General features: G+C 42.9%; 1 protein-coding gene across 3 annotated transcripts in view; it reads right to left on the bottom strand.

Moving 5' to 3' along the window:
* FBXW8 (F-box and WD repeat domain containing 8) overlaps positions 1-24992 on the bottom strand; it is a 114312-nt gene that overhangs the window by 52082 nt on the left and 37238 nt on the right. For all 3 annotated transcript variants that reach the window (XR_003029943.2, NM_001205475.2, XM_024977500.2), the window contains one exon: positions 13275-13432. Coding sequence is in view for 2 of the 3 variants with exons in the window: in NM_001205475.2 (NP_001192404.1) it covers positions 13275-13432 (158 nt within the window). In the remaining variant the exon portion in view is untranslated. The remainder of the gene's footprint in view (positions 1-13274; positions 13433-24992) is intronic.

The following is a 24992-nucleotide window of genomic DNA, read 5'->3' on the forward strand; positions in this document are numbered from 1 at the left end:
GTAGGGCTAACTCACAGAAGATCTTGAAAAAGATGAAACAGAATGAAATTTATTTTTTACTGAGATGCAGCATCCACATGCATGTCAGCCTTGACCTCCCAGCTGAACGCGGCTCTACAGCTGAACTCTTGCTTAAGGCAGAAAAACTGTACACAGGAAGCATCCTGGAAGCTGCATCCCAGACAAGTAAGGAGATCTGAGTGGGCCTGTGGACCAACGACCTGACTGGTTAGCACATAAGCAAGGGAGCGACCAAAGCAGAAACTGAGTCAAGGAGGAGGAAAGATGATATATTCAGTAGTCTCAAGTTCAAAGCAGAAAGAACGAACATTCTAAAGAGAAGACTCAAAAACAGAAAGACAGGAAATTGAAAAGGAGGCAGATGATATGGTGTAAGAATACGACAATGTTACTAAATAGAAACATTTACAGTTAGCAAAGTCAAAGGAAAAACAGATTGGCGGGGAAGAATTTGGACCGGCTCTTCTTTAAGCGGGTGTAGTTCAAGAAGGCAGTTGATGCAAGAGAGCCGTCACTGTGCACACAGCCACTAACTCCAGCCAGATCCTTCCTGCAATACAACTAAATGATGTGAACACAATACAGGCTGTATCTGGAAGAGTGTATCAGACACCGGGAACGGCCAATGTCTTTGGAGAAGAGACGGGGATGACTGCGGGAATCAGGACCCTAAGGTGGTATGGAAAGAAAAAAGGTTTTTTTTTAACTACATATTTTTTCTACAAGTAGTACTATATCAAACAATTTGTTATAATTTGTAGACATATCTCTATACATATTAATTTGATCACTGATGTTGAAAAGATGGTCATTTTTTCAAAGGATGTTGACACCTTTCATAAAAAACATTTTTTCTGGACTTCATTCGGTTCCACTGGTCCACAGGTCTATTCTCAAACCAGTATCAACATTGTTTTGATTACTGTCATTTTACAGTAAATCCTCCAATCAGGTAGCATAAGAACTCCAGCTTTATGCTTTTTTCCAAGATTGTTCTTTGCTATTCTTAGGCCACCACATTTTCTTTCAGATATTAAATTTTAGAATCAGCTTTTTCAATTTCTGCCCAAAAAGCCTATGGGGATTTTGACTGAAATTGGATTGAAGCTCTAGATCAATTAAGGGAGAGCTGGCATCTTAACAGCATTCAACTTGCCAATCCATGAATCTAATAATAACCCTCTCCCTTTATTCGTGCTTTCCTCAAATTTTTCTCAGTAATATTTTACACTTAGCATATAGGTTTTAAACATACATTGCTGAGTTAATCCCCAACTATGTTATATTTCTGATGCAATATCAATTCCAATTGTTTGCTGCTCACTTGAATACTGTAGATTTTTGCATCCTGACCTAATATCCAGTATCATTGCTAAATATATTAATATTTATTCTAGTAAAACACTTTTGTTGCTAGCTTAGGAGTCTATCCATTTATTCACAGACCATTTTATTTGCTCCCTAACTGGATACCTTTTCTTGCCTTACTGCCCTAAGTAGGCCCTCCAGCACAACATTTAACAATTGTAGTGAAAATGGACAGTCTTGCCCTATTTCTGACTCTAAAGGGAAAGCATCTTTTACCACTAAGTACAAAGTTAGCTCCAAGTTTTTCATAGATTCTCTTAAGCAGACTGAGAAAGTTAGCTAAGTTTTTAATAATGAGTAAGAGTTTGTTTTTGTCAAAAAATTTTTTTGTTTCATTGAGATGAACATACAGTTTTTCTTTTATAGTCTAACATGACGCGTTATATTAATTGTTAATGGAATCAAACTCACCCTGAATTCCTGGGATGAATCCTAACTGGTTATGATGTATTATCTTTTTAATATATTTGCAGGATTCAATTTTATAATATAGTTGAGGATTTTTACATCTATGCTCATGAGGAATATCCATCTGTAGTCCTTGTTTTCAGGTGTTAGTTGTTACTGTTTCTTCTTTATCTAGCCTTCATGCTGGCCCCATAAGCGGAGTTGAGAACGGTTCCTCTTAGTCTATTTTACGGAAGTGTGTAGATTTGGTATTATCTCTTCCTTAAATGTTTGATAGGATTCACTGGGCCTGCAGTTTTCTTTGTGGAAACTACTAAATTATAAATTCGATTTTTTTAAAAATCGGAAATAGAGCTATTTATGTTTTCTAGTTCTTGTTAAGTGAACTTAGGTAGTTTGTCTTCCAAAAAGTCAATTCATCCATTTTATCTAACTTATGGATTTACTGGCATAAAGGTGTTCCTAATATTTCATTTTAACTTTTTAATATTTACAGGATTTGTAATGATGTCCCATCTTACATTCCTTATGTTGGCAATTAATTTCTTTTCTCTTTTTTTCCATCAATGCGGCTAGGGATTTGTCAATTTGATCAATTTTTTCAAAGGTATGGTTGTCCCTTCATTGATTTTTCTCTATTTTTTTTAACTCTATTCTACTCCATTGATTTATGCTCTTTATTACTTTATTCCTTCTGCTTATTTAACTTTCTCTTCTTTTTCCATTTTAAGGTGAAAAGCTATACTGTTGATTTGCGACTTTCTCTTTTCTAATATAAATAGTCAATGTTATAAATTTCCCTTTAAGCATTGCTTTAGCTACATCCCATACAATGATATACTGTTTTTAATTTTCCTTCAGTTCAAAATATTTCCTAATTTCTTTGGTGATTTCCTCTCTGACTTATGGGTTACTCAGAAGTGTGTTGTTTAGTTTTTAAATATTTGGAGATTCTCCCTGCCCTAGCCCTGGAGTCAGCCATTACGCCAAGAAGCCTTGGGTCCTTTTAGTAAAGAGCGATATTTTTCAAGACCTGAGCACTAGGTCAGAGTTTTGCTACTGGACTATTGCTGCTTCTATACCTTTTTCACAAACAAAGCCAGGACATACATGAAAACATAGGCATACGAACATACATACATTTCTGGCTGCTTATCAATCGATACTGAAAACCACGCACTCCACACCAACAGCTCCTATTCCAATCCAGCCCCCGAGAGTTCCTTCTGGCCATCCCCACTTCATACCTGCACCTCCCTTCTCCAACAACAAGAAAACTGGCTCCTATTATCCTTAGTTGTCTTACCTGCTCAGCCTCTCTGTATGGTGGCAACCTTCCAAACCCTCCAGGTCACTGTTCCCCTCGAACTCCCTGCCCTACCTAACCCTGGCACCCCTAGACTGCTGTCCCACTCCATGGGCCTCCCTAACAGCTCTGTGACTCAAAATACTCAATACAGTTCACAAATATATTTATCTCTGCTATAACAGAGCCTAGGGTTCACAACAGAGTAAACATTACAACTAAAATTGGAAGTGCTGAAGAGGAAATTAAATTTTATGGCTTAAAATTAATTTTCTTGTTAAAAAAAAAAAACAACTCATGCTTAGTTTTCATTAGGTAGATTGAAGAACTTGGACAATTTATTTCTGCAGTTTCCACTATCTCCCCAAAGCTCCCCTGTGCTATTTATTGCTCCCTTCTGTTCTTAATCTCAACTGTAGTAAGACAGGACAGCTACTCTGAATTCATGCATCATGCTGTGCCTTATTAAAAAAATCAGTGTTCAGTAAAACCAGACCCCCAATAAACCAGAAGATTAACACCAACTCTCGTATCATTAATACAATGTGCCAGTGTTTTCTGCATGATAAAACGATTTCAAATTATTTTCATAGTAACTTCAAAATTTGTAGTTATCCAAGAAATTGCTCATTTGCTATGTGTGTCTAAGCATGAGAACATTGCTCTCCAGTGTTTCTTAAATTCGAGAGCTTACAGACCTCTAAGAATTCATCTATGGACCAGTTAGTGTGAAAAACAGAGCATTACAAGGCACCGAGGTGACCACTGGGTGCCAACAGCCTGTGACTACAAATGCAAATTCAATTAATGAGCTCTCACAGTGCGGTTCAGTCACAAGGCCAAAAGTTCCAGATTCCTTTTTCAAATGACCATAAAAACACACAGATTTTTAAAAATTTCCTAGAGATCTCACAACTCCCACCCACAGTTTTATCTGTGGAATGCCACTTAAGGAACACTGAGCTATTATTTAGTTACAACACAAATGCAGTCCAAAGCATGTATAAGCAAGTGTAAAACAAACATAATTTAAAACTTCCCCGAGGAACAGAAAAACCTTAAAATAAGTATTTTTATTTGACATCTTCCTCCATAACATAAACACAGTCTCTATGGCTTGTCTATGAAACAAATTTTAACACCCTAAGACCACTCCAAGTGCAATCAACTATAACATTCAATGCTCTAAGAAATACTTCCGCAATACTAAAAAAAACCCACCTCAGTTCAGAATTCTGCACTTCAATTTTTAATTCCACTCTGAATATCTTTAAAATGTAAGCACTTGTACTATTAAGAAAACTGTTTAAATGTATTCTTTTAAAAGAACTCTACCTGGGGGACTTCCCTGTTGGTCCAGTGGTTAAGACTCTGCCTTCCAATGCAGGGGACAGAGGTTCAATCTCTGGTCGGGAAACTAAGCTCCCACAAGTCATGAGGGAACTAGAGAGCCCGAGCACCACAATGAGAAACCCCTGCAGCACAACTAGAGAAAGCCCACAAACCTCAGTGAAGACTCAGAGCAGACTTAAAAAAAAAAAAGAGGGCTCGACCTGGTATTTTTTTGGTTTTTATCAGAAAGATGTTTCATTTTGTTTTGTCCGCCAAGTGTCTGAATAAGGCTAAGACCAAAAGGTAGACAAAGGTTTCTGGCAAGAATTACTTACCAAGACTTTAAGAGAAAAATGACCAGAAAAAGAAAGCCTTGGAAAAAAACAACCCCAATCCTCCATAGTTCAGGTACGCTAGCCATCTCCTAAACAATTATGTTAATAATCCACTTCTGAAACTTAAGTTTTGATCAGGGGAGAGGAGCAGACTGAATACTGCATTCAAAGGTTATGTTATGACATTAAAATGTCATCAACATCTAAGAGACATAAGCAAAACTACTGAAGAACCGATTTTTTAATTAAGCATAAAATTGCAACTAAAACTTTGGATGCACCTAGTCTCAGTAGCTGCCTAAGTAAAACATGGTCCTACTGTTCACTGCTGAAAAGAAGCTTGGAGAGACCCACTCCCATCCATTGTACACACGTCAGGAAACAAGAAATCAGTCACTCCAGCCCGGGGCAAGCAGAGTCCTGGACAACAGAGCGTGTGTGGGCACAGACAACTGCACTGGGAGTGCTGCACCAGTGGATAAGCCACTCTGCCTGGCTCCATGGTACCCCAGAAAGATGACTGCTGGCTGTCCCACCTAGGCTTCCACGTGCTGAAGAGCACTGAGTCTCCGCTCTCCGCCTACAGGGACAAATCAGAACTTCTTTGCACCTTAGAAGTGTGTAATCTCATTTCTAACCAAAGAGTGAGTTTTTGAGACAAACTCTGAGCAGGGAGCGGGTTTCGAGTACGCTGCCATTCCCTAATGTGGTGGCTCAAGGCCAAAGGCAGGCAAGCATGGAGCAGATGGAGTCCTGGCAAGGTCTGCACTGTCCCTGCATTAGCAGCATCTGCTCATTACTCAGAACCTTCGCCTGCTTTATCTAATGCTCCAGGAAAAGCATTCTGATTTGATTCATTTCGGTATGGTAACGTGCAACACAATTAGTGGTAAAATCAAACTGGAGAGCGGCCAGAGCTGACAATCGGAAACAAGGCAGAAGAAATATGAGGCCAGTGGGTTGGAATTCAAAAAATCACAAGTGTGGATCATCTTGCCAAATCTCACCACCCCAGGTGGGTGTAAGAGTGTTCCTACCGGACAGGGAGGCTAAAAAGGACGTGGGGATGGCTTACTCTCTCCCAGACCAGCTTCCATCTCCGCCTCTGGACTTGATTCCTTCTGTGGAGAATACATGTACAGACAGACCACTGAGGGGGTCTCCACGGCTACAGAGCTTCCCTTTGGCACAACCAGGGAGCTGAAGTTCATTAACTCGTTTTATTGTCTTCTTCTTCTCTGTGGAGCACGGTCACAAATTTCAGACCCCCAAGGTGAATCTCCTTTGTGCCATGGCACTGCCTAACAAGTGCGTGTTCACTGCTCTACAGAGGAGCACTACGAAATGTGCATTTGATTATCTTGATCTGTCTTTGCCTAGAAGTAGCTACTCATGAATATGTTAGTACAGATATCATAGTTCCAATCTGCTAAACTGAAGTAAGACTAAAGACAGTGCCTCCTGAGGTCTGGGGGTGGGAGGGGCGAATGAAAAGTTGTTGCTTATCTCAGAAGGTAACAATTCCTATCAGCCTGATAAAACCAGCGAGTGAGAGAGGAACAAGAAAACTCAGGAGCTATCATCAAAGAAAAATCCTAATACTAAAAGGAGTGCGTGCGTGCTGAGTTGCTCAGTCATATCTGACTTTGTGAGACCCCATGGACTGCAGCCCACCAGGCTCTTCTGTCCATGGGATTCTCCAGGCAAGAACACTGGAATGGGCTGCCGTGCCCTCCTCCAGGGGACCTTCCCGACCCAGGGATCAAACCCAGGTCCCTTACAATCTCCTCCTGCACTGGCAGGCGGGCCCTTCACCACTAGCGCCACCTAGCGCCACCTGGGAATTCTAAAAGGAATTTGAGACACGTCAAAGATTTCAACGCAAACGATGCAGCCAAGGAAGCACTACAGATTTTACCCACAGAAGGGTAAAATGAAACCCCAAATAGTAAGGCTGAAATGTGATGATGTAAATGTAAGCAACCAGACAGACCACTTGGACAAAATGTAACATCTAGAAACAGACTGAAATACTAAGAGTTTCATATGTAAAAATCTGTAAAGGTAGCACCTCAAACAAGTGAGGTAGAGATGGGCTTTCTTCTAAGAAATGTTGGAAAGATATAATCAGATTCATATGCTATTCCAGGATGAACTCTATATTGGTCAGGATTCAAACATAAAGATAACCCAAAACACTGTCATCAAAAAGAACACAAATGACAAATGCCGGCAAGGATGTGGAGAAAAGGGAACCCTCATACACTGCTGGTACGAGAGTAAACTGGTACAGACACTGGAAAAGAGTACTTCGCAAAACGCTAAAAATGTAACTACCATATGACTAAGCAATTCCACTCTGGTATATATTCCAAAAAAACAAAAACACTAATTTGAGAAGATACATGCAACCCCAACCTTCATAGCAGCATTATTTACAATAGCCAAGATATGGAAGCAACCTGTCCATCAACAGATACAAAGAAAACATGGTGTGTGTGTGTGTGTGTGTATATATATATGTATACACACACACACACACACACACAATGGAATACCACTCAACCATAAAAAACAATGGAATTTCCATCTGTAACAACATGGACGGACTTAAGAAGGTATTAAGCTAAACTGAAGTCAGTCAAACAAAAAAAGACATGATCTCATTTATATGTGGAATCTTATAAGCAAACCTAACAGAAAAGAAACAAGCTCATGGATATAAAGAACAGGCTAGTGGTTACTCCTGGGAGAGGGAAAGGGGAGGGGCAGAGACAAGATGGGGATGGGAGCTGAAGCAGCACAAACTACTATGTACAAAATTTGAAAAGCTACATGGATATATTATCCAGCACAGTGAATATAGTCAGTATTTTATGATAACTAAAACTGGATTACAACCTTTAAGACTGTGAATTACTATGTTGTACACCTGATATTTATATAATATTGTACATTAACTATATCTTAATTAAAAAAAAATTTTAAGCCCTAAAAGTAACAGAAGAAAAAAATTACAAGTGGCAGGTACACATGTGAAAAAATTCAACCTTTCTCACACTAAGAGAAATGTAAATTCAAACATTTGGATACCATTTCTTATCAAAGTGACACCTAACATTTTGAAACAAATAACTTTGCTGATAAAACTTAAAAAAAATGGGCTGGTAAGAATGCTACATAATATAACCCCATTTTCATTTACCTTTTGACACAGACATTTTCTGGCAGGAAACAATCCATCCTGCATGCACATGAAATGTCATATGTACAGGCTTTTCACTACAACACTGTAACAGTGAAAGCAGAAGCAACCCAACTGTTCCTCGATAAAGGACTAAGTAAACAAATCATAGTGTACACAGTGGGATACTATGAAAAAGGAGCGCCTTTCCCAGGCACTGACATGGACAACCTTTCATGCTATGTCTTTAACAAGATGTGAGCATTCTCAGGTTTATTACAGGATTATTTCCACTAGCCAAGATATGGAAACAACTCAAATGCCCATCAGTGGATGAACGGATAAAAAAGGTATGGCACAAGGACTTCCCTGGCGGTCCAGTGGCTAAGACTGCACTCATGACACAGAGGGCCTATGTTTGATACCTGGTCAGGGAACTAAGATCCCACGTGTCACCAACTAAAGATCCTACATGCTGCAACTAAGACCCTGTGCAGCCAAATAAATATTAAAAAAAAAAAAAAGACATGGTGTTAAGTCGCTTCAGTTGTGTCTAACTCTTTGCAACCTCATGCACTGTAGCCCACTAGGCTCTGCTGTCTATGGGATTTTCTAGACAAGAATATTGGAGTGGGTTACCATTTCCTCCTCCAGGAGGTCTTCCCCACCCAGGGATCGAACCTGCGCCTCCTGCATTAACAGGCAGGTTCTTTACCCCTAGAGCCACCTGAGAAGCCCCTTAAAAGACATGGTATATATACCCAAAATATACAACACATAATAAAATACTATTCAGTCATGAGAAAGAAGGAATTCCTGTCATTTTCAACAATGTGGATGGACTTTGACCATATTATGCTAAGTGAGATAAGTCAGACAAAGACAAGTGCTATATGGTAACACCTACATTGTGAAATCTATGTCAAACTTATTTTTAAAAAAACAGTAAAACGGTGGTTACCAGCAAGTAGGAGGCATGAGGGATAGGATTGATGGTGTTTAAAAGTACAAATAAAAAATACAAAAGTATCATTTGTCAAGTGATAAACTTGTTAAGTGATAAATAAATCACAGGGTTCTAATGCACAGTATAATGAAATACAGATAATAATACTGTACTATAATTATGTAATATTATAAATATTGCTACAATGGCCACCATATTACAATATATAAATGTATCAAAGTAACAGACTGTACACCTTAAACTTACACAATATTATATGTCAAATTTACTCAATTAAAAAAAAAAAGATACACCATTAAGTGAGAAAAAAAAAAAAAAAAACGCCAAGGTACGCAACAATGTTATAAAGTAACATGCTGACAAAGGTCCGTAGAGTCAAAGCTATGGGTTTCCAGTAGTCGTGTACGGATGTGGTCATAAAGAAGGCTGAGTGCCAAAGAACTGATGCTTTGAACTGTGGTGCTGAAGAAGACTTTTGAGAGTACCCTGGACAACAAGCAGATCAAACCAGTCAATCCTAAAGGAGATCAGTCCTGAATATTCATTGGAAGGAGTGATGCTAAAGCTCTAATACCTTGCTCACTTGATGCAAAGAGCCAACCCACTGGAAAAGACCCTGATGCTGGGAAAGACTGAGGGCAGGAGGAGAAGGGGCGACAGAGGATGAGATGGTGGGATGGCATCATCGACTCAATGGACATGGGTCTGAGCAAACTCCAGAAAACAGTGAAGGATAGGGAAGCCTGGTGTGCTGCAGTCCATGGGGTTGCAAAGAGTCAGACATGACTGAGCAACTGAACGACAACAATCTTTTGTTTAAAGGGGGAGAGGAAAGAATAAGAACAGATATCAATACTTTGTATTTATAATAAAGAAATACTGCAAGCTAGACAAACTAAAAAATATGGTTGCTTTAGAATGGAGTGAACAAAAACGGGTAGAAGACTTTGCAATGTACAACTTTATGTTAGCTTGACATCAATGTATTAGTCAAACATATTAAATTACAAAATAAAACCCACTCATTTACTGATTAAAAAATTAAAATCACAAATATACACACATAACTACTATCTAGAAAAATAAACCATAAACAAAGTTCATTGAAAAATAAGTGACAAATTGAAAAAATATTTAAGAACAAGGACAAGCTTATTTCCTTAGCCCTTATTTTCAATCACAGAAGATAACAACCCAAAGAAAATGAGGAAACTATTCACAGACAAAGAAATACAAGCACCTAATAACACAAAAGGCTGCATATTGTCACCCTGCTTATTTAACTTATATGCAGAGTACATCATGCAAAAGGCCAGGCTGGATGAAGCACAAGCTGGAATCAAGATTGCCAGGAGAAATATCAATAACCTCAGATATGCAGATGACACCACCCTTATGGCAGAAAGTGAAGAACAACTAAAGTTTTCTTGATGAAAGTGAAAGAGGAGAGTGAAAAAGTTGGCTTAAAACTCAGCATTCAGTATCTTAAAACTAAGATCATGGCATCCAGTCCCATCACTTCATGGCAAATGGAGAAACAGTGGAAACAGTGAGAGACTTTATTTTTGGGGGCTCCAAAATCACTGCAGATGGTGATTGCAGCCATGAAATTCAAAGATGCTTGCTCCTTGGAAGGAAAGCTATGATCAACCTAGACAGCAGATTAAAAAGCAGAGACATTACTTTGCCCACAAAGGTCCGTCTAGTCAAAGCTATGGTTTTTCCAGTAGTCTTGTATGGATCTGAGAGTTGGACTATAAAGAAAGCTGAGCACCAAAGAATTCATGCTTTTGAATTGTGGTGTTGGAGAAGACTCTTGAAAGTTCCATGGACTGAAAGAAGATCCAACCAGTCTATCCTAAAGGGAATCAGTCCTGAATATTCATTGGAAGGACTGATGCTGAAGCTGGAAACTCCAATACTCTGGCCACCTGATGCAAAGAACTAACTCACCAGAAAAGACCCTGATGCTGGGAAAGAATAAAGGTGGGAGGAGAAGGGAACGACACAGGATGAGATGGTTGGATGGCATCACTGACTCCATGGACATGAGTTTGAGTAAGCTCCAGGAGTTGGTGATGGACAGGGAAGCCTGGCATGTTGCAGTCGATGGGGTCACAAAGAGTCAGACATGACTGAGCGACTGAACTGAACAACACAATGAAAAAATATAAAATTATATAAGCAAAACAAAAACAATGGTGAAACACCGTGGCCACCTAGCAGACAAGCATGAGGAAGCCGTCATTACACTTTTGTATACATACTGTCATATACTTTTGGTGAGACTATAACCCAGTGAAACCTTTTTGGAGGGCAATCTGGCAATACTTATCAATATGTAAAGCATCTGTAGCCTCCAATCCAGTGATTACCAGTAAGTTACCCTGCAGATATACTTGTATAAGTCCATCTCAGTATCTGCTCAAGGATACTGCTTTGCAGTACTGTTTTTAATAACAACAACAACAAAATCCAAATGTGCATCACCAAAGGCCCTAATAAATAAATAATTGTACAGCCACATAGTGCAATACTACACAGGCTGAAAGAGAACAGGGTTTACCTATAAGCACTAATACAGAAAGACCCCAAAACATGTTGTTATTAGGTGAAAAAGCAATGTGTGTGCAAAATGTGACAGCAACTAGAGGTAGGGCAACAGGGAGGAACACTTCAACTTCTTTTTGGATATCTCTTGTTTTACATTTTATATTTTTGTGCTCTGTTTGAATTTTAACTACTAACTTTTTTTAAACCAAGTATTTAAAAATACATGATGGCAATTGCTTGCCAAGTATTTACTGAAAAGAGAAGTTCCTCTGGCATTCCTACAAGGTTTCCTAATATTTCTGTGCAACAGCAGGGAGGTGACAAAGACAATTTTAACCAACGATGTAAAACCAGCAGCACACTTGCATATCCTCAAAAGCTGGACTTTCAAGCTCATGAGAGATGAGCCGTGAGCGTGCAAATAAATCAGATGCACCGTTCTGTAAGTGTCTCTGTGGAGTATTACATAAACAGCATGGGATCCTGGGTACGGCCTAAGAGAGACCACCACAGTTCTGGATTCACCACTGATGAACGAGTCAACCTCAAGGAAATCACTTGGCTTCTCTGAACCTCAGTTTCCCGATCTGAAGGGTGTGTGTGTGTGTGTGTATGTGTGTCTGTGTGTGTGTGTCCCTCAGTTTCCCGATCTGAAGGGTGTGTGTGGGGGGGTGTGTGTCTGTATCTGTTTGTGTGTGGCAGGGTGAGGCTATCAGATTGTTCTGCAGTGTATGATTCTAACAGAGAAGTACTGCAAACCTTTGCATAGCTATATGGGAAAAAACCTCACTGGTAATTTGGCATGTAGGAATCACACTCAAGCTGCTCTTCTGTTATCTCTGCAAGATCTCAACAAACACACCTCATCTATGACATACCCTAGAGACAGCTTAGCTGAATTACTAGAGGCCAAAAGAAAGATCCATCAGTGGTGTCCAAATAATGCCAAACCCAAACAACAGAGTTCATATTGTTAGAGTAATAAAATGAACATATTTAAGATTTCAGCCCTAATTTTTTTTAATGGCATATGCATATAAAGTTCCCATCAGCTCCATTACCACAGTTCTGTCCTACCTCTGAAGATCTGCAACCATGCCATGACATGAACACTAACATTCTGAAATATCTCATGGTCCTGACATTCAAGCAAGTGGGGAGATTTTGGAGATTCAGACTTCACAATACAATGGAAGTCAGGAGTATGAGAGGTGGTATACGGTATCGTGGCCATTGAAACTATTAGACTCTTCTTACCCAGTTCTGTAAATCCACAGTTGCCAGTACACAAAAAGAATTCTATGAGTCCCAGAGAGACAACATATTACCATAATTTATCTCATATAGTGTGTTAGTGCCAGGAAAAGGTAGACCCTGACTTTTATTTTTCTATTTCCGTATTTGTCAAAAGATTATCTCTGTCTGTCCTCTTTTCACTGTTTCCTTTGAATCAAGCAGAGCCAACAGGAAAAGTAGGCCAAGCATATTTAATATTTTACACCAAACAAGTTATTTGCTTAAGATGGCTTGGCCAGCCTCGTGTCTGGCACTAAAACCCAGCCCGACAGTTCCAGTAGGAATTAAACACCAGTTTTAATGGGTGCTGTGTTCCAATGCCTACTAATGCATTGAGGGTTATTGGCCAACTTCTTCACATAAACACAAGGATGAGTGTATGTGTGTGAACCTGTGTGTGTGCCCACGTGTATGTATGGAGGGATTACAGACGGGAGCTGGCCACAGCTGCTTAATTTTTGTCAAGCTTTTTATCTTCTCTTAATAGGGAGGAGGGTTGCTTACCATCCTCGTAAGCTGCCACCGCCAGCGAGCTGTTTATCCTCACAAAGGAGACATATGGCTGCATTCCAGGCTCATCCTCCTCAAACTCCGATTCCAGGAAGGGGGCTGTGTAGTCCCAGGTGCGCGTGTCCCACACCCTCACGTCTCCCGACGTGTATCTGGAAAAGAAGGACACATGTGGTTCCAAAGGGGAGCGAATGGCAGGGCCGCGGTGCAGAGCCTGTGGGAGCCTGAAAGCGCCAGTGGAGGAAGACTAGGCAGGTAGGGGCCCACTGCTGCAACGCTGTTTACGCGAGTCACCCCAACAGGAGAGAACGGCAGCTCGGGAACAGAAGGCTGAGAACACGCTCCCTGTCCTCGTGGCACAGTGGTGACAATTTCAAAGGAGGATACCGTAATTAAAACACCGGACAGCAAGATCTCCCTGCCTTTCTTTTCGACTATTATACCCCTTCTGCTACCTTAAGTCCTCCCAGTAAAGGGATCACTAGCAGAAACGTGCAGAAGCCACACTATTTACACACACACACACACACACACACACACACACACAGGGCTAATGGTCTTACAGGCACAAGCTTTCTAATACCTCATCCATGCATCAGATTTGACTGATTAAAGTCCCTAAAGACTAATTGATTTGCTGAAACAATTAAGTCTTGCCTTCAGCAGCCAGACAGTGCTGCCTTCTCATGAAAAGCTCTTGCCGAAATGCATGACGCTCCCTGGTTTCACCCACTTAGAGCGCGGGAGCACTCACTCTCTCCTATCACGCCTGCCACTCCAACAAATGACTCTCTCCATCACGGCCGCGGCAGGGCCAGAACCTGGTCAGGCACCAGGCCCCGGGGACAATGGAACGGCCAGATGACAAGGTAGTGCGCTGCCTGCCACTGGAGGCCTTTATGCAGAGTTCCTCACAGCTGCTGCAGAGGGTCTGCTTCAATACCGAAGCACCTGTGCCGAGGCGTGCTCGATACAGGCTCAGAGCCTCAGAATGAAGCCACACAAACACAAAGACATGCAGACAACGGGAAAGGTGTTCGGGCTTCCTGAGGCCAAGCCACAGTTCCTTCAGGGCTTCTTTCATCTCACATTCCAAGTGAAACGAAAAAGATAACTCCGAGACTTATTTAACTACTGAAGTCTATGACATGATACATCTATGAAGTAGTTGTACATCAGTTTCTCACGTGAGGTTTCTTAATAAACTAAGGTTACTCTGATTCGGGAATGCTTCACTTACTAAATGCAGCAGTGTTTTCCTCACATTAGTTGACAACGAATATACACACCATGAATTCAGAGGTCATCCTGTCACGCACCCTCTCTAGGCTGCACCACGGGGCTCTCTCCCTGTAGGATGGTACCCAGGGAGTGGGAGTGTGAAGAGGCAGGGAGGACAGATGTGCTGTCTAAAACTGGACTGATGGGCCTCTGACCACTGATCCTCCAGCAAACAAAAACGCTCACTCCATGACAGTCATTAAGCCTGGTGACACACGAGCAAAGGCAAGATACTGAAATCACCAGGACCAATCGCCGGCTCCCAGACTCTCCAGACAGTGCTTCCAGATCATGTGACCTCAACGAGGCCACCTCAACAGGAACACACACTCCACTGCATCCAAACTACCCGCTGACTCTGACACCCTAAGGATGACTACACCGTTCCCTGGAATAAGGCCACCTGCTTAGCAACAGACACACTCAGAGACAACATGTGTGAATTTCTAGGCTGTGTATGCTTAGATTCTTGAGGTTAAATTCTGTGTGAAAGGAACCGGCCAATTCACAAGAGGCGGCTGAGGAGGATGGCAACATCATTCAGAAATAGAAAGAAGTGACAGACAGACAGAGGGGACTCGGGAGCTTTGAGAGAAAGAACTACACCAACCAGGAAAACGCATTTCCTTTCTGTCCGTCTCTGTCATTCTGCTTCTTGTGACCTGCATATGGGAGCACGCCAGTCATCCTCAAGGCCTTTGTGGTGCCCCCGAGGGGATACGAGGGCAGCATCTGGGGGGCTTGAAACCCACCATTTGCAAGTTCCCTTTACACAAGGAGTTCCAAGGTAAAGCAACGGCGACCAAATCCAAACCTGAAACCCGCTGCACCCCACAACCGTGAGCCATGAAATACAGTCTGCCTCTCTCTTTTGGGGGAAGACAGATGGAGGGCAGAGGCCGCAGAGGAGCATCCATTAATATCGGGAAGGCTCCTGACTGCCTTTTCTTCCAAGAAGTTGTCCCCTTCGTGCTGCAACTCACTCACCTAAAATTAAACACGTGATCTCCTCAAAAAGACTTGGCCCATGACCAAACTGGCCCGTTGCAAGTTCTTGATTTTGTCAGAGACAGAACTCGTCCCAGATCACCAGTGCAAAACTGGGGGGCTCCTCAACGCCCCTCTGCCATCATGCACACATCACCACACTACTTACTACACGTGCAGTCCACACCCTTCCTGCTCTCCTCGCTCCCAGGCTGCCTCTGGACCTGGGCCACCCCTCACCCCCCAGCCACCCCACAACAGCCTCCCCACTCCCGAGCCTCACTCACCTCCGGCCACCCAGCACCAGCCAAACCCTCGGAAATACTTGACTACGTGGCTCTCTCTCCCTTTCTCCCTCCACCCTCCACACCAGACCACGGGTGCTACCATCTTCCAGGATAGCAGCATGGACTCTCCTCTGGTGGCAGCTGTGTATGCAGTCATCTGACTGATCACCTCCCCTATGAACCCATGAGCTTCTAAGGTCAGGGGCTGGGTCCTGCTCCCCGCTGTTGATCCAGTGATCAGAACAGCTCAACTAAAATAGCGCTTGACACCTAAGGAGCTCTTTGTGAATCCTGAGGCCTTAACAACACACTGAATGAAGCTTTAACTATCAGCCAGGCACTGAGATCCCTCCACAGACTTACCTCACTCCTCTCCCAGCCTCATTTTCTCCTCTTCCTTAGCAGGAGCCAGTCTCTAGCCGGGACGGTCGGTCACTGCCTTCCACAGCACGGGTGCCTCTGCACCTCGGCTCCCAATTACCCACCTTTCTGGAGCCCCTTCCCTCCTTATGACCCAGCCAGGTGGGCCAACTTTGGCTATACATTAGAATCCCTTGAGATGCGTTTAAACTCCCAAAACCAAGGGCGCACCAGATCAATGAAATCTCATCCTCCAGGGGCAGGACCAGACAACGCTGTTCCCAATGAGCTAAGCAGATTGAGAACCACCCACCTCACTCAAGCCTGTGCTGTGTTGTGCTGAGTCGCTGTCGTGTCCGACTCTTTTCAACCCCATGGCTGCAGCCCACCAGAATCTGTCCATGGGATTCTCCAGGCAAGAATACTGGTGTGGGTTGCCATTTCCTTCTCCAGGGAATCTTCCCAAACCAGGGATTGAACCCAGGTCTCCTGCATTGCAGGAGGATTCATTATCAGCTGAGCTACCAGGGAAGCCCTCACTCAAGCCTAATAACGTCTAAAGGTCTAGCCCAGGCCCCCCTTCTCCATGACCCCTCTCTGCCTCCACTACAGTGCCCCTGAATCTGAAGAAATGGCGTTCCCTGCTACGTCCCATGTGTCCTCAACTTGACCATGAAGGCCCTACCACAGTGCCACAGCCTCCACCACAGCGCCTTACACGCAGCTGAGAGAAGGGGCTCCCCAGGTAACAGCCCGACTGGTTTGAGTGGCACCGCCTTCTCTCTGCTGTCCCACTTCCAGTGCTAATGGTCAGTGACACACCCAGAACACACACATCGAGATGCATGAGCTTCTTCCATTTACCTCCAGACTTATTAAAACCTCTCTACAAAACACAGAATAAATTACGTTATTTCGGTAACTATAAAACTTTCTGAGGATATCCATCTAAGTCAACTCCATTCTTTATGGCGAAAGAGCATGATAACAGCATAAATGTTTTGCTGCAAAAAGACTCACGAGGCAAATACAAAAGACTCAGTGCTCCTTTAAGATGAGAACAGAGAATAAATACCCTGCTTCAGCAGGTACTACGTGATGACTCAGCAACAGGCTCTAGAGTGAACCACATGAAAGCAGCCACGGCAGCAGCGCCCGGACACCACGTTCGTGAACTCGTGCTACAGAAGCGGACGTTTTCCTGAGGAAGAAACGCTGGCTGGGGCAGATGACCTGGACCAGACTCTCGGTGCAGTTTCAAAGTGCTTCCCAACACTGGCCGGGAGAAGCAAGGACAGAGCTGGAAGGGGCGAGGGCTGATTTTTCTCCAGAGCTCCAGATGTCTTTACGGCTGCCTAATGACAATTACACTCAACCAATTAAGACACCACTATGACAGTTGCATTGTCAGGGAGCCTCTGGACCCCAATGTTGATGGTTCTCTAATTAGTGCCTGTGCAAAGTACAATGGCAACTAACGTATTAGCTGATGTAAGAACACTAACGAAACACTAAGGAAGAAAGAAGCCTTTTCCAAACGAGGAAGGCTGCCCCAGCCCACGGCACGCATCAGTGAAGCTGCATGCTTTTCCCAGTCTTTCTCCTGCTTGGCGAGGTTGAGTTTACCTCCAAATAAACACGTCAGAGACCACAGCTGATTTTTTTGTTGAAAGAATGGGAAAAGAGCCTCTTTCAAGCTCGGCACGCCAGAGCAATTGCCAATTTCAAATTATTTACCACCGAAGAGCTTTCATTAACTAGTACATTTCCAATAAGCAGACTACTTATTTGGACCAAGAGACCTGAAGAAAAACGTAGAAATGTTGTACAGCTAAAAACCACCTTTAACCTTTTTTCCCGTCTAAGTAGCCAAGTGGGGGAGGGATGGTTCCATTTTGCTTCCAGGTGCCAGTGCTAATTTGCTGAAAACAATTTTTTCAAGGTTCTTCATCACAACCAGGGGCATTGTTTTCATTTAAGAAGCTGGGCATAAGGTTAAGTGACTCAGCCAAGGTCACAAGAAACATTTTAGTGGCACAGCTGGGATCAACCTGGGTCCCCAGGCTTTTCTCTAACTGCTGCTTTAGCCAGCAAGTCACTGCCTTCTCCAATGACAGTGTCTTGGAAACAAATATGGCTTTTAAGAACTATTTCCATTTGAGTGCAATATAAGGAATTTATCCTCTTCAATACTCTTGACTCAGGCTTGCAGGACACTGTCCCTGACCCTAACTCATCAGTTCCACCACTATAGCTCAACTGGAAGTCAAGAGGCCAACGATGAAAAAGCTCCATGTGCTGGCAAGGGGCATGGGACTGGGCAAATGCAAAGGTGCCTCCCACACGTGGAACGGTTAAACTTCACCCTCGGGATTTCCTGGGCAGTCCAGGGGTTGAGACTAAGTTTTGCAAAACATGGAGTGTGGGTTCAATTCCTGGTTGGGGGACTAAGATCCCACATGCCTCCTCACAGCCAAAAAAGCCAAACCATAAAACAGGAGCAATACTGTTACAAATTCAACAAAAACTTTAAAACTGGTCCACATAAAAAACAAAAAAAAAAGTCTTAAAAAACTTCACCCTCTACAGGACCATGCTCAAACAGCCACCTGTAAAACGAAGTCACAAGTTCCTTCTGATCAAGTACTCACAGCAGCCAAAACGAGCCTAGTTATGCGGGCCTCAGGCCAGGAAAGCGAATGGTTTCATCTGTGTGTCAGATCCAGTGAGTCTGTGGTGGTTGCCTATGGCCCTGAGCTGAGGATTCTGAAGCTGTATTGCGCCCAGCTCACTGTAATGGACTTCCCAAGTCCATCGCTGGTTTGAGAGCCAGCAGGGGCAGCATGTGTATAAGTCATGAGCATCCTTCCTCCACATGACACTCTGCCTGGACAACTCCTCGCTGTCCCTTCCAGACTCAGCTGAGGAGTCACTTCTCAGGAGAAACCTGCCTGGCTCGGAGCCTACCCCGGTGCCTCTCCCGTGTGCCACGGCGCCTGCTCTTCCCTTACCCTGCCTCTCACACTGGCCTGTGACCAGCAATGACTGTATCACATTGCCTGTGAGCAAGGGAGGTGTACCCCTCCCCCGAACAAGGAATGAGTCTGTAGTGTTCCTCTGTGCTTAGTACATGCTCACGAATCTGATTTAAACTTAGAAGATGAAAGTGGTTTAAAGACTACAACGCAATTAGGCCGAGGCCCCTACAAGTGCAGTGCCCACATTTCAAAAAATGTTTATGCCCTTAACATGCAGAGGTTTTAAGAACTAGTCACATACTCCATACTTTCTTCAGTAATACCAAAGATTACAAATCAATGAAAGCAAGAGTATTTACTGTTTTCTATGAAACACAACTGTGCTGTTATTATGCAATTAACAAAATGAACTCAATCCCACAGTGCAGTCTTTCTGTGGAAATGCACTGCTGCAAACATCAAGTGCAGCTTAAGACGCATCAATGGAGAAATAATGAACGTCTTAATGGACCTTATGAGATCCACGCACTACACACTTCAAACTGTTTTCCATACATCTTGGTTAATCACAATCAATAGAGTCAGAGTCAATGATGATTATGCAGAGTTATTGTAGCTGTGGCCCTTCCCATTATTCCTTGGAGAACCTGAGATGGGTAAATGCAGCCATGAGTTCACCAGTATTTATTAAGGATATTCTAGAGCTCCTTCATTAAGGACATAATAAATGTGAAGCTCTCCTCTGGTCTCTTATCAATATCTTACCTCAGACTTATTTACCAGAAGAGCATGTACACCTCACAGCAGAAAATAAATAAATAAAAAGTATTTTTAAGAAGAGGTCCCTAACGGGTAATGATTGGATTCCTTATGGGAAATACTCCAACATCATAATAAGCAGCAGCACAAAATCTATATAACACAAGGTTGAAAGGAAAACTGTCAAGAGTTTTTTTTTTAAGGGGGACAGATAAAGCAAGTCCTTAGTAAATGTAAATACAGAGTGACATTTATCTAAGGCGGTTTTTATCACCAATGTGTATTTACAAGGCGTCTGCTATCATCTCAAGAGCCTCAAAGTGATCCTAGGTATTATATTATCTAGTGTTATACATTCACATGAAGCTAGCAGAATATCAGAAACACCACCTTGAGGTCTTCAGCTCCTGAACAGAAGGGTTGTAGATTTCAGGGCAAATACACACTACTTCAGATCAAAGCCGTATTTAGGCATGGTTTGTGGTCAATACTAAGGGACATTTTTAATTATTGGGAAAAGTGGTGGAAAAATGGCTAAAAGTAAGACATTACCTTAGACACATGCCTACGTCTGAAGTACTGTTTTCCAACAGTTCTTAGCTATAAACAATAATATTCCAAGAAAAGTGTCAACAGGCAAAGTGAACCCCAAGATTCAGACACCCAATTTAACATACATAGGATAGAAGCTCAAAATGTTGCTTCATGTCTACAGAAGACTGGCAACCCTTTCGACTATCCAAGTCGTGTGGACAGTTTTAGTCATAATAAAAGCCAGAACAACAGCCAGAGGTCACTTGGGCTGCTAGAGACATGTAGGCAGTTTTGCTCTGTGTCTTACTTGCCTCAAAGGGAATGGAGATGGGGAAAATCAGTGTAGACCAAATGGGATAACAGAGAACTTCTTAGAGAAAGACGACAGCTAACACTTGGTGACACTCAATGATAGAGATTTCCCGCCAACCATACTTGGGGGTGAAGACAAACACGGATACGCAGTCACCGTTCTTTTCAGTACAGACAGGAAGCGTACCCTAAAAAGGCGGATCACCACAGTAGAAAATGGAAGAGGGGTGGGAAGAGCATTTAGGAGTGTTGAGAAAAACCTTACAAAAAGGGGACTTGATACTTTTTTTAAATCGAAAGGGGGAAAATGGTCCTCTAATGTGAACAGAAAAGTGTGCTTTCCTATGCAAACTGAAACGCTTCAGACTTATCAATCTTAAGTAACAGTGAGAAGGGAGTTTATTGCAAAACACACCACGGTATACTCCTGGGCATCTGATAAAAGCTTCTGGTGAGCTAACAGCTTAATGGCCAGCCCAAGGCCTCCAGTGAGCCCCCTGGCTGACTTTCTCCTCCAAGTTTTACCTGAGAGGCTCTCCTTCACTAGATGGCAGTAAAGCAAACATATTTCTGGCAAAGTATACCTAGCCCTGCATCTCAGGTTATAATGTGACCTTTCTGAACTCATGATGTCATCTGTTTTCAACACCCGTAACTCTCAGTGTGACTGTGGAGAAAGAGGACTCTCTAGGTCTCACAACACAACACAGGACGGGGACGCTGTCACAGCCTCGTCCCTTCTGGTCTTTTCCCTCAATGATAAACATGTCATTTGAGAGACACTCTACAATTCTCGGAGCTCTCACCATAAAAAGAGAAAAAGAAAGAAACCACCACCACGCTTCCTAACCACTTATCAAACAACTTTCTAGGTAACATGTCCTTCTAAGCACACTAAACCTCACCGCGTTTCAGGAACACTACCAGATCACAGAGGAAATGCAGACAGAGGCTCAGCTCTGACAAAAAGAGAAAGGTGGCTTACGCACACAGACCGGTGGCTTCTCAGCACAAGTTGCTCTCGGGTTAAAGAAATGGGAAATCTTAGCAGGCAAAAAAAGTCTAAGGACAGGCTGTGTTTGAATCACATACTTTGTCACAGTCGCAGGGACTTCCAACAGCAAAGAAAAAACTGTTTCTGGTATCTTCTGGGATGCTGCACACACTGCCGGGTGGCCACACGACACCACAGAGAGGCATGAGGGGGACCCGAGAAGGAGACTGTGAGTCAAAGGTGCAGCAAGGCGGCTTGGGGAGCACAGTGTGGGGGCTCTTCCTTCTGTGCGTGCCTGCCCCGAAGTCTCCCGGGTGCTGGGACTGGCGTTCTTTAGGCTCTGCAGTTACATACACTCTTCATACACAGCCCCCACCATTGTCAGAGAGAGGAGCACAGTCAACAAGAGCCAACTCTCGTTATTTATGGCACTGACCGAGACCGGGAAGGCACACTCAGGAGAGTGGGTCTGAGGGATGGTTTAGAGACTCCAAGGCAAAAAGTTAAATGGGAAAGAACTTGAGGATTATTGAAGGCATTTTAAGATAATTTTTTTTTTCCTTTGGCCACACCATGCAGCATGTGGGATCCTAGTTCCCTGACCAGGGATCGAACCTGGCTTCCCTGCTGTGAAGTGCAGAAGCTTAACCACTAGACCGCCAGCGAAGTCCCTAAAATAATTCCTTCATCTGGAAAAGATAAAAATCCAGCTACCTAAATCCAGTAACATGCATTTGAAAACAGAAACATAAATGGCACACACCAAAACCCATAACGGGAGCTGTGCTAGCAAGCTGGGAGTCAGGCGGCTTTCTCTTCTCCACTTTCTAACAGTTTTGCAAAGACAACATGGTCTTACTGCTGTTTTCATTTTTTACAGAAAAGAAAGGTCCATACATGTCATAAAGGAAAACAAAATGACACTATAATAAGACAGGCCATCCGGGCATGGAGCCAGGGCTGGAGACGGTAGCGAGGGGCAGGGCTCTCACGTGCCGCCGGCAGAAGCACAGCGGGGCAGCCAGGGCACACATTATCAACCCCACTCCCCAGACCTCGGGAGCCTCCACGACCTCACGCAGGAGGAGCATTTCAGAACAGAATCTATAAAGTTCCTTCCAGGTTTCAAACTGTGTGATTCTAAGTTGAAAAGAACTAGGAAATCAGAACAGACCAAAGAAATCAGTAATTCCTCCAGTTTCTCATGTAACATGTAGTATACAGGTCGGGGGAAGGGAATCTATTAAGTGTTAACACTCTTCTTCAGATTAAAAAATGTATTAGTATTACAGGGAGCTTAATGAAATATTACATAACACCTCCACTTTTAAAAGATGCTTACAAATTAACTGGGAATTTACATGACTATAAAGTTGAAAAATAAAATAACAACATAAGACAAAAATGTTTCAGTGAAGCCTTAAAGCCATGTGGTTAGCTGCCCCATGCGCTGCAGATAATCACTTCCTGGGAGGCATGAGAAGGGGAGATGCTGGCATGGGAGGCAGAGTTAATAGGCTACTGTGCCACAGAAGCTGTGGGAGGCAGCAAGACTCGAGCTAAGCCTTAAAAAATGGAGACAGTTTCTTTTGGAGGTGATGAAAATGTTCAAGAATTAGATAATGGTGGACAGTTATAAAACCTTGTGAATGTAGTAAAAATCACTGACTTACACAATTAAAAGGGTGAATTTTATGGTATGTAAATTGCATCTCAAGTTTAAAAAGACATGGTCAGAGGTGACTAGAATAGTATGGGGGGAGAAAAACCAAAAGTACCCTGGGAAGAGTAGTGAGGAGAAACGGAAGGTTGGAAACAAATTTCAAAGGGCTCCAAGCGTCAGGAAAAGGTAACTGGAAACTATCATCCATGAGACAAGGAAGGGAAACAAACACCCATGGACAAGAGGGAAAGATCAAAAGCTTTGAGAATAATGTCTGCTTCCTCTGGTGGAAAACAAGCCTCAGGTGAGAGGCATCCACGTCCTGTTCACTTGACAGGGACTCGAGTGTCTCAGAGTTTATGAGCAAATAAGCATTTAACAGGAACCCTGGTTCTGCATGAAAAGAAGACTAAGGCAGAACCAAGTCTGGGTTAACTCTACCTTTACGTGTAACACACATCAGTCTAAGTCTAAGCAATGCAACTCCAAACCAGGAACACCTACAGAGAGGACTGAAAAACTGAGAAGCTGGGAAAAGATTCTGCAACAGAATCTTCAATTACGTAATTAACAAGTTCAAATGCAGATATGGAACACAGGTTACCTGCAGATATATAAAACTAAGCCTCTGAACAGATTCCACTTGCATAAAAACAGAGAAGAAGGAAGGGAAGAAGAAAAATAGGAAAAACGCAAGGGAAGTAAATGAGAAGAAATGGTGGGGCAGCCACTGTCTCTTTAAGAAGCTCCTTGGAGATACATAACTGCAGAAAGCCTGGTGAACACAACATTGATTGAGAATGAGGTAACCGCAAACACCGCTGTTCTCAAATGAAAAGGGATTCAAGATCTGACCCAGAAAACAAGCATCGTAACCACCAGATAAAAGTTTAATGATAAACACAAGATGCTGTATATATAAGCAAGATTGAAGTATCTGAGGCTAGGCCATCAACATAAGGTTCTCTTAGAAAAAGGGGCTGTGAGGAGCCTCTCTGACCCACGGATCAAGTTTCATCTTATCGATTAACGAAACTCTGCCATCGCTGTGCTTTGTGCTGGCATAATCTGTGATGCTGAGGAGGCCTCAGGGGAATGGAGAGGCAGGAAAAGAAGGACTGGTATCTGGACTCATGGCCAGGCTGCCTTTTGTAAGGTCCACGTCCGGATAAGAAATTCATAATTGGCTTTCGAGAGTCACCTTCCCTGTATCAATTCCTTTTATGACTTTCAGTTCAATCTCCACAGTCTGTTCTCAAAGGCCTCTAACCAGGAGACCCCTGTAAGGTAGGATGATCCCAGTCCCTCTGGGGGTTACTAAGGAATCTCAGAATTAACAGGTGAAGAGGACCTTGCCTAGCATGAGCTCTCATGCCCACACTTGAGTGATGGGGGCAGAAGCCCAGTGCCACACTGGTAAACTGGATGGACAGAATTTTAGATTTCTAGTCCATTAATTTTTCTAAAAATAACAGTTTTATGGCACTGCTGAGAAGGGCATTAACCTCGAAATCATGGCCAGGAAAACACAAGCTAAAGGAAAGTGTTGCTCCTAAG

The sequence above is a fragment of the Bos taurus genome, chromosome 17, assembly GCF_002263795.3.
Source record: "Bos taurus isolate L1 Dominette 01449 registration number 42190680 breed Hereford chromosome 17, ARS-UCD2.0, whole genome shotgun sequence".
Taxonomy (NCBI): domain Eukaryota; kingdom Metazoa; phylum Chordata; class Mammalia; order Artiodactyla; family Bovidae; genus Bos; species Bos taurus.